The sequence below is a fragment of the Vipera ursinii genome (genome assembly GCF_947247035.1).
Source record: "Vipera ursinii genome assembly, chromosome: 3".
NCBI lineage: Eukaryota > Metazoa > Chordata > Lepidosauria > Squamata > Viperidae > Vipera > Vipera ursinii.
In genome coordinates, this window is record NC_139516.1 from 111,865,627 (window position 1) to 111,876,668 (window position 11,042).

An 11,042-nucleotide genomic window follows, 5' to 3' on the forward strand; every position below is an offset into this window, starting at 1 on the left:
TTTCAACATTTTCTCAATTTTTTTTAGTACAGCATTTGGTTCTAACACAAACCAGCCATCAAAATTTATTTTAACTTACTCTCTTGAAAAATGTATGAGCCACTCTATAACACAAAAAGTTTTCTTCGGGCAATTAACAAGCATTTTTTTTCCAAGAAATACAGATTCAGTTCCTGAAAACAACATTCTTCTTCAATTGTTTATTCCCAGAACCGAGATTTTAGATCTTTAGTTTATTTAAATATTAATCATCGGCCCTATTGCAATGACTCTGAGGAGGCAGAGTACAAACAAGAAAAATAAACCACAACAAAAGCAGTGTTAAGAATTTAATATAGCTCTAACTGGAGTCTACAAATTTCCACAGCCAGAGACAAGAGTAAACCAGGTGGCACCAAAATATCACCAATTCCAGTATCAGTTTGACCATCTGTAGAGCCTTAGCCCAAAACCTCATGAAGGTTTACTCCAAGACTAGACAATGTTATTATACATGTTAGAAATAAGTTTATTTATTTGGTCAATTTCTATCCTATCTTTTCTTCAGTAGTTCAAGAAAGTTTACATGGGGATCATGTAAGACAGGTTGAGAAACAATGACTAGCATGCAGTACATTTCCATTGCTAATGATGAACTTGCATAAGGGTTTATCCATTCCTAGTACAACACCTTAACTACTATAACACAATGGCAGTCATTATGGACTGTTTGTAGATTTGTCAGAAAACAACCTGAATTTGTATAGCCATCCATCTCACCAAAAGCAATTCTGGGTAGCGTGCAACAAAGCTAAAACAGTGAATAAAAACAGTTATCATTATTACTGTAATTATGAAAAATATTAAAAAGCTATAAAACATGAAATACGCTGATTGTTGTTACATGCTGATGATTTACAGTATGTCTAATGGGTATTTATGTATCTAATATTCTATACTGAAATTATTATAGATGTGTACATACAGTACACTTCTGTTCTACACAAATAAAGTGACTAAATTAGTAGACTAGAGAAATGTCATTGATGTAGTATACTTAGATTTTAGTAAGGCATTTGACTAAGTAGACCACAATCTACTTCTTGGTAAGCTAGAAAGAGGGAGAATAGACAACATCCCCACCAGATGGATTTGTAGATGGCTGACAAACCGTACTCAATGAGTAGTCCTCAGCGGTACTACATCAACATGGAGAGAAGTAAGCAGTACCCCAAGGCTCTGTCTTAGGCCCAGTACTCTTCAATATCTTTGTAAATGACTTAGATGAGGGAATAGAAGGGAACTCATCAAATTTGCAGATGACACTAAGCTGTCAGGAATAGCCCACACTCCAGAAGACAAGCTCAGGATCCAAAAAGATCTTGACAAACTTGAACAATGGGCCCTATCCAACAAAATTAACTTTAATGTGGAGAAAAGCAAAGTTTTACATTTAGGCAAAATAAGGTATAAGTACAGATTAGGCGAGACCTGGTTCAAAAACAGTAACTGTGAGAGGGACCTTGGAGTCCTAGTGGATGATCACTTGAATATGAGCCAGCAATGTGCAGCATCAGCCAAAAAAGCTAATACAATCCTGGGTTGTATAAACATAGGCATAGAATCAAGAACATTTGAAGTATTACTACCGCTTTATAAAACCCTAGTAAGATCACACCTGGAATACTGCTACCAATTTTGGTCACCATACTACAAAAAAGATGTTGAGACTGGTGGCCCCCAGGGGGAGGTCCTTCTCTGTGGGCGCTCCGGCATTATGGAATGAACTGCCGGTGGAGCTCCGGATGTCATCTGACCTCCGAACCTTCCGTCGCGGCCTGAAGACCCACTTATTTGAATTAGCTGGTCTGGCCTGATGGGGGAATATGGGCTTTTAAATTGTTGTTCTTAGTATTGTACTATTGTTTTTTAACTGGGCATTGGTTTAATCTTTTTTAACTTTTGTATTGTTATTTATATATGCCCTGTGAACCGCCCTGAGTCCCTAGGGAGAAGGGCGGTATAAAAATTAAATAAAACCTAAACCTAAAACCTAAACTTTGGAAAAAATTCAAAGAGCAACTAAGATGATCAAAGGCCTGGAGACTAAAACATATGAAGAATGGCTGAAGGACTTGGGTTTGGTTAGTCTAAAGAAAAGAAGAAACAGGGATGACATGTTAGCAGTATTCCAGTATTTGAGGGGCTGCCACAAAGAGGGGTCAAATTATTCTCCAAAGCACCAGAGGGCAGGACAAGAAACAATGTTTGGAAACTGATCAAAGAGAGAAGCAACCTGGAATTAAGGAGAAACTTCCTAACAGTGAGGACAGTTAACCAGTGGAACAGCTTGCCTCCAGAAATCATGGGCGCTCTATTACTGGAGGTTTATAAGAAAAGACTGGACATTCACCTGTCTGAAATGGTATAGGTTCTCCTGCTTGAGCAGGGGCTTGACTAGAAGATCTCCAAGGTCCCTTCCAGCTCCATTCTATTCAAATGGAGCTTAATTTCATATTTACCCTCTAGGGAAGAACTTGTAGAAACTGGGGATTTATCTGGGTTTACTGTGTATTTAATATCTTGGATATCTAGGAATAACTATTCCAAGGAAATTTCTTTTGTTTCCATATGTAAAAATATCAAATTGTTTATTTATTAATATTGATATAAATTGATGGCTAATGATCTGACAAAGATTGTTATGGCTGCACATTTTTCTACAACTTTGAGTTAGGAATTAGACAGTCATTGTAGTGTACTGTACTGAAGCATAAAATATCACAATTAAAAAAACAAATCTTTCTCCCCAAATGCAGTCCCACCACCAGATAATGTGACTCCTTCACTTTGCAATTCCACACCCCTCAAAAAGTACTATGTAATTCATGAAGACCAAAAGGTTGCCAAACCCTGCAACTAAATAATTATGCATAGAAAAATAGCCAGTCAGGAAGCAAGCTATGCAAAAACTATTTCTTCCTGACAGTTTTACTTGTAGATTTATTTATTTTTTTAAAAAAAATGTACCATAAGAACTTCCAGCTGCAGCCAGAAATAGGGTAACATTGAGAAAGGTTTGTCACTAAAGTAAGCAAGGACCCAGAATTTCCTATCACATCATGTGTAAAAATTCCTGTACAAAAATAAAAATATGTTTAGCATTCCTAAAACCTAATCAGACAAGCAACTTTTACTAAACTCATTTAAATTACTGATTGTGTATGCTTCATAGATGACCACATTTTTTTCTCTTATTCCTGCTCTAGATAAGATTTATTTAATCTCCTCCTCTATCAGAGAAATGTGTCAACTCAATTTAAGATGCAAGCAATCAATCATTTAAAATCCTTTTAGCCTTCTCCTTCAAACATCCAGATAATAGCAAGACCAGCCATATAGCAAGAGTACATCTCTTTACAGTGTAGAAATACATTCACATTGCAATTTGGACATACACATGTGTAATTTCTTAATGAATACGTTTCTGTCAATGTGACTCTGTGCCCTTGCGTATGCATTAATTATTTCAGTTTTCAGAATCTTCACTCCCTGGAATGAAGTGCATTGGCATCATACTATATCTATGAAAATGCTATTTTCTTTACCTTCATAAGCCATTTTTATAATGCAATGACATGTGCCATAGCTTCTTACAGAATATAAAATCCCCTCTCTTGCTTTTCCCCCAGGAGATTAACTGACCCCAAGCAGCCACGTTTCTAATATGAAATAGGAGGACTCAGCTGGATCCTTAGCTGGAGCTCCCAAGATTCTAGCTACTAAGAAAAAAACCCACAGAGCTCAGACAGCAATTCTTTAAACCAAAGATCTCAAAATGGGACACTTCCTGCATCATATTTTCCTCATGAAGGAGCTTCTTTCAAAGCCCAGCCTCACACTTGTCTCTCAGTTGTCTTGAACAATGACAGTGACATAGCTTCAGACCATGAGGCTACAACTGTCATGGTTGATACAACTTATCATCAAGCCAACATTATGTTCATATGAATCCTTCGGGTTCATGATCCTAAAATATTAAAGAGTTTTAAAAATTAAAATGTTGAGTTGCAACCCAAAACTAACTATGATGTCACAAACATTATACCACATTGTAACAAATGCTTTAGAAATGGTTAGACCTTTGTTGCAGGAGTTGACGGTGAAATACTATTAAAGGCATCACATGCAAAATCTAATCTATACTAAGTCCTGTGAATGTGCCCTCTCTAAAATTCACACAACATTCTAGCATGTAAAATACTACTTATAGTTTAAAATGATAACATTAAGAACAAAGCTAAAGAGTAAGCGCACTAGTGTGCTGTAGTGTGCTGTAGTCCTTACTGGGTTGAATTACAGGTAGGAGATCAAGTCTGAGTCAATGAAGACCAGAGGCTCCCTCTCAGTCCAATCTACTTCTGAGACTGTGGTTGTAGAGAAAAACAAGAGGAGGGAACACTAGGTGACCCAGACTGAATTCCTGAATGAAAGGTGGGACACAGATCTCCAATTAAATATTATTTAATAAATATGGAGTAAGGAAGTGCAGCAATTGCAGCCTCAAAAACTGTTTCCATTGTATTAGCTAGCCTTTCAAATAGGTTGTCAACATGGGGATTACTGTCTGTGCAGATCACACAAAGCAAAACTAATCACATGTAACTTTTTGACATCGTAGCACATCATTCAGAAGTAAACTCCAACCAAATTGAGTTGAGTTGACTTAAGTCCAAGAGTGCTACACATGTGGCAAAATTTCCACACCTGAAATCATAAGAATGACAAGAACCTGAGGAAAGCAGCAAAATGTGTAGGTTGCCGTAAGCTACTTAAAATTTATTTGCAATTAGTATGACTTGTTCAAGAATGCATTATGTTATGAACTCCTTCACCAGTATTTGCAATCATTGCAGGTTCCTACAGAAAATCTGCAGATGTAAATCTATTCAGCATTTGAAAAGGAGACCATATACACCCCAAAGGAAGAATGACACAGTGTATATATGGAGAAAAATTCAACTTGAATTGAACTTCAAAGTCAATCTACCAACACAAATGGCAAAATTTATCAAACTATTTGCATACATACCAGTGTATTTGGGCACAAATAATCCAGATTTCACCTGACTGATGTGAAAGGGAACCTTGGAGCCATGGTAGACAGAAGCTACTATAACAAGGGCAACCCGTACACTCATTAGGAAGGGAACCACCAATATAATAATACTCATTTGTAAATCTATGATGAAAGCCCATTTGTCTGAAATACTGCTCACTGCTCTTCAAGAATATTATACAACTAGAAAAGACACAAAAATTTATAATGTTTATGGGTGTGTGTGGAGCAACTCCCCTATGAGGAAAGACTCCAAAAACTAAATACATAGTGATTCAGAACCATCAGAAGTTAATATTTTATGAGACTATGTACAGTTAAATGGCAGCTAATGTGGGTGGCTTGAAAGGGTTCAAAGAGGAATAGGGAATTAATGGCTACAAATATTTTCAGCAATTTATTATTCTAAACAGAATGCATTAAATACCTCTTGTAGAGAAATAACACCCTAACCCTACTGTTTCTTAACCTGGGTTTATCAGCTTTCCAAATGCATCCAGTTGGCCAACATGTGACACAGAACGCTGGATTCAAAGGACTTTTAGCCTGATCTAGCAGGATTCTTTTTATGTCCTAATAATTTTTCACATTATAGGGAAGAATCAAAGTGAACATTACATCTCTATTTTCACAATGCTTAAATTAAAAAATATGCTAAATTTTATTTCAGCCGCAGCAATATTAAAAGGCCCATGTGTTATCCCAAACATCTAATTACCTGTGTCTCTGGCAGCCATGACCTTCATGCTCTGGGAGACAATTACTTGGGCTGGAAGAGTCAAATGGTGAATGGGTTCGCAAAGCCACTGCAGAGATGCTCACAGAGAGAGAGGAGAAGTTGAACAAGGCATAGGTGATTTGGTGGGAGGCAATTTTTCCAGTAATGTTGATGACCAGGGGATTCCGCTGACATGACAGCTCTGATGTAGCTGAGAGAAATTAAAGGAAAATACATTTTTAAAAAAATCATGGTGAAATCTTTCTAAATTAAAATAGGTAAGAGTTCCTGAAGTTTTTTCGTGGGGTGACAGAGGGTTTTATCACAGGGTGGGGGGAAAACTATAAAGCTTAGAGAACTATAGTCTTCACAATTTTGCCATTGCAGCAATTTCTTCTCTTCTCCTCAATGCAGAGCAATGGTACCTTAGAAGCAGAGTGCAGGAGGGCAGCATAGGGAAGTCTGTTCCCATCCCACCTCTTAATAGAGGGAAAGGGAAGATAAATGATATGTTAATGTTGCCCAGTTTGATACGTTGAGGTTTCAACTGCTATCTGAGAATCAATACATTTGAAGGGGGCCAGATCTGGGAAAGCTACTTTAAAAGTGGCAGAGATGGCTTTGTGAGATGAAAGCAATACCCACTTTTGACTTGCACCACAATCAAGAAGAGTTATTGGGTGCTTCAAAAATAGTTCAGTTTCTGTTTCCAATCCTGTCAAGAGAAAACGTCACTGCCATCTTTAACCTGAATTCATAAAAGGTAAAGGTAAAGGTTCCCCCGCACATGTGTGCTAGTCGTTTCTGACTCTAGGGGCCGGTGCTCATCTCCATTTCAAAGCCGAAGAGCCAGCGCTTATCCAAGGACGTCTCCGTGGTCATGTGGCCGGCATGACTAGACGCCAAAGGCGCACGGAACGCTGTTACCTTCCCACCGTAGTGGTCCCTATTTTTCTACTTGCATTTTTACATGCTTTTGAACTGCTAGGTTGGCAGAAGCTGGGACAAGTAACAGGCGCTCACTCTGTTATGCGGCACTTGGGATTCGACCCGCCAAACTGCCGACCTTCTGATCGACAAGCTCAGCATCCTAACCCACTGAGCCACCACGTCCCTTACCTGAATTCATACTGAGAGCTAAATCATTTTTAAACTATCTTTTAGAGCACTTCTGAAAAACAGCATTCACACTACTACCAATCTATCACTGCAATAAATATATGGGTTTTGATGTATTTAAAATGATATGTGGCCAGCCCCATAAAGGCACACCAGACTCTATAGTGTTCTGCAAGAAATGGGATGCTGGACAGTAGCCAGTCACAGGATCCTTAAACAAAGATAATAACACAATTCTGAAAAGTAGGAAAGTTAAAAATCAGTGCTTTGAAAGGATGTAACATATTCACAAGGTAGCAGGAAGTTAAGGGCTTCTTTGTAAGATCCTTTTGCCTTAAACTCTAACTTAGAATTAAAGTAGGCAGGCACATTCTGCTGAGCAGTGATATTTTAGATTGCAGTTACTGTATTCAAATCCATGAATGTTCCTCAACATGAAATGATTTGGAACAACTTGTTTTAGAACAAATTCTAAATTAGAGTTTTGTCTGACCTAAAAGGTTTGTAAAGATTGGGGGGGGGTTGAGGGGGTATTCAAAACTAATATTTGTGATTTGACATGAGGCAGCCGATTAATATCAAATGAAGCTGCTACTTGTATAATACAGAACACTGAATTAAACAATGTTTTGTTTCCCTTGGTATTGTATATTGAACTACCAGGTCGAACTTTTTGCATCTCACATATAAGTATGCTGCACAATATACTTAAATGGGGCAAAACCAAGATCAATCTACATTTTGTAAGTAGTGTTTACTCTACCCAATCACCTGCAGCTGTCTGGGAACAAAGAAGAAAAATATCCTTCCAATCTTATTAATGCATCCTCACAAAAGCAAAGAAAGAAGGGAAAACATTGTGTTAACTTCACAGAAATGCCTAGGTAATTTTTTAGTATATCACTTACAGACTCACCAAGGAAATGGTCGTGACCATTGATGTCACCCAAGTGTATCGTCATAGATGGTTTGAGATGATCACCACTGGAAGTGCCCACAGATGCCAGGAAAACAAAGAGTGAAGTAGCCATTCTTGGTTGGCTGAAACACACCTGAAGAACACCAGTACAAGCCTGAGTATGTTATGGCATGAGCAAAAACAACAGAAAAAACAGAATTTCTGCCTCACCCTATCACTCATCCGTACTATCCTAGAATTTTCCTATTTAAATCTGAAATTGAGTACATTTAGTTTGGCTATTCAAATCGCTCTTCAAAATTGTTGTTTGGACTTCAGAGCTATTAACCGTGGTTAACTCCCTATTTCATTTTCAGGAAAGCCCAGCCAAAAAAGGACCATATATAAGAACATGCATCATAGTTAATCTAAAGTTAACAATATTCTTCCTTAACCAAGCAAAACGGAAGTCTAATAAGTGAGGTAGGAAATGGTTTTCTATAGAGCTATTGCAGAAGATTTTCAATTAATAGCATTTGAAATTTAGGTTGATCCTTCAGTATTCAATATCCATATGGATAGTTCTAGATTATCAAGGATCACTCTAAGGATTTCCAGACATTCAAACTGTGAAGCCTTCTGATTCCCACAACCTTGTTTGCTAAACAGTTTTCTTTCTTATTCCGATTCAGCTGGATACGAGAATGAATTCCCACAACTGATACTTTCAGTTTTGTGCTGGAATAATTTTATTTTAAACACGTGATTCACCATCACTGTTCTTCAGGACCATCGCTTGGTCATTTCTGGAGATGTATCACAGAAACCAGAAGTATGCAATTTATAAAATAAGCCATTCACTTGTTCGAAAACTAATAGTATATAATCAAGAATACCAACTTAATGAGCAATTCCATTGTAATAATGAAAATTATGAAATGGTAATTTTACCTTAGCCACTAATTAAAAGAGTCACTGACTTCTTATTGTGTATATCCTCATCCATACAACAGAAATAGTATTATCCTCCAAATATTATTGCAGTGTAAATCCAAATAAATAAATAAATAAATAAATAAATAAATAAATACCCACAATCTAACAATTACGTAGCTTACATTTGTGGAAATGGCAAACCTGGTCAGAGAGGAAACTATAAAGAAATTTTAAAATCCTGGAAAACTTTTATGAACTGTTTGCTAAAAAAAGAAGTGAAATGATATTTTATGGATTTAATGATAGAAAAAAATAAGAAATAAGGGGCTGAAGGGATTTCTGGAATAGTTAAGAGGGAGAGGAGATGATGGGTTCGTTAAAATCTATTGAAAAGAATGTCAGAAATTGTTTAGTTTCTTTTCTTTTGTTAATTCTTTTCTGTTTTTCTTTTTATTTATTGCACTTTTTTTCTTTATTTCTCTTCCCTTTTCTATTTTCTTTAATAGATTTCTTCTCTATTTTCCTTAATAGATTAGAAGTATTTAATAAAAATTATTTAAAAATGTGTATATCCTGAGATCTACAGTATTTATTAAGTATTATTTATTTATTCTTAAATTAATTTTACATTCAACGTATTTTCTTTTCCAATTTTATACTATTCTGTCTCATTGTAAGGGAACGAGGTTGTTCCTGGGAGAACTGAATAAAGAATACTTCCAGCAAAGTCCACTCAAGGCATGACAGTTATCCTAGCTGTGTAGCTAAAGCTAGTAGGAACCCAATATTGGGCAGCAGCAATATGAGATGATGGAGGTAGATGATCACTTCAAAGGCAACAACCAAAGTATCATTTCAGCAGAAGGCAATACCATTCCTGTGTTTTACCAAACCATCCACATAGATGAACAATATAAGGAAGCTGATAATATACGTGCCAGATGATGCACTCATCAAACCGATGGAATTCAACATGTTACTGAGGAAGAGCTGTGGATCTAATTGTGTTGATGGTGTGGCTAGATTAAAGCTTTTGAGATGATGATGATAACTTTATTGTCACTTTGAATGTACACCAATCGGCATACATCAAAATGAAATTTCGTTGCATACAGCTCTCAAAGGGTCACCACCTCCAATATATACTCCTTGTTCGGGGCCCGCTCAAATTTCACCTTGTCCATTTTAGTCTCTAGGGAGTGAACGATGGCAAACAGGACAGATGGAAATGGGGCTCCATGTGGATTAGCCCTCAAGTTAGCTTGTATTCTGACAACCTCGCCTTCTTTCCTTTTTCTGATCCTGACTCTTCCACCCTTTCCTTAAAGAGGCCTTGCTTCTTTTCGCCCCTGGAGCACGCTGCTGCTGCCGCCACCAACTCCTCCAAAAGCCTCTCTCTCTTCCTCTGGGCCTGCCAACAGCCTCATCCAGTTCCTTCGCCCCATAAGCTCCAGGTCCTCCCCTCCTCTGCCTCCTCCGGAAACAGCCCTGATTTGCAGTAGAATCCATCACTGGGCCAGCAGTCAGATCTTGCTGCTGGTAGAACAAATTCAAATGTCTAATTGCTGATGCTATCATGCAGAAAAAGAAAATCTGAAGCTATAAGGCAGGGGTGTCAAACTGCCGGCCCATGGGCCAGTTGCATCATGCAGAGGCCACACCCACCCCAGCTCCAGCAATGCGAAAAAAGTCATGATACATCACATGACATGGTGAGTTTGACACCCGTGCTATAAGGAATTACAGTTGAAAAATGGAATGAAAAAAAACATGATGCAGAGAAAGCTCAACACAGTAAACAGTGAAATAAAGCAACCACACATTGATATCTTAGGCACCAGCAAACTGAAATAGTCTGGAATTGGACACTTTCTATCAGAAAATCTTACGACTTACTACACAGGGTTTCAATAACTCTGAAGCAACATTACTGCTTTCATAGGCAGAAAGATAGAATTTAGGTATAACGAAGTTATCAACTGCATTGCAGACGTCTTTTTAATATGATAATTATAGAAATTTATACTCCAACAACTGATGCAGAAGAAGCAGCTGATAAGTTGCATAGGCAAGTTCAATGTCAAAATGGCAGAATATGTAAGAAACACGAACTGCTTGGGGCTGCAGACTGGAATGCTAAAGCTAGAAATAGTAAGGAAGAAAACTTGATTCAACTGTATGAACTAGGAGGCAGAAATAAACCAGGAGAATGCCTTATCAGTTTCTGCCAAAGGATTTATTTGTTGCTAACACAGCCTTCAAACAAACAAAAC

At 37.5% G+C, this 11,042-nt stretch overlaps 1 protein-coding gene across 1 annotated transcript in view; it reads right to left on the bottom strand.

Annotated features, from left to right (window-relative positions):
• PAPPA2 (pappalysin 2) overlaps window positions 1-11,042 on the bottom strand; it is a gene marked incomplete at both ends in the record, with an annotated part of 159,355 nt that overhangs the window by 57,624 nt on the left and 90,689 nt on the right. Inside the window, 2 exons of the mRNA XM_083357379.1 lie at window positions 5,817-6,027; window positions 7,852-7,987. Of these exons, the coding sequence (XP_083213505.1) occupies window positions 5,817-6,027; window positions 7,852-7,987 (347 nt within the window). The remainder of the gene's footprint in view (window positions 1-5,816; window positions 6,028-7,851; window positions 7,988-11,042) is intronic.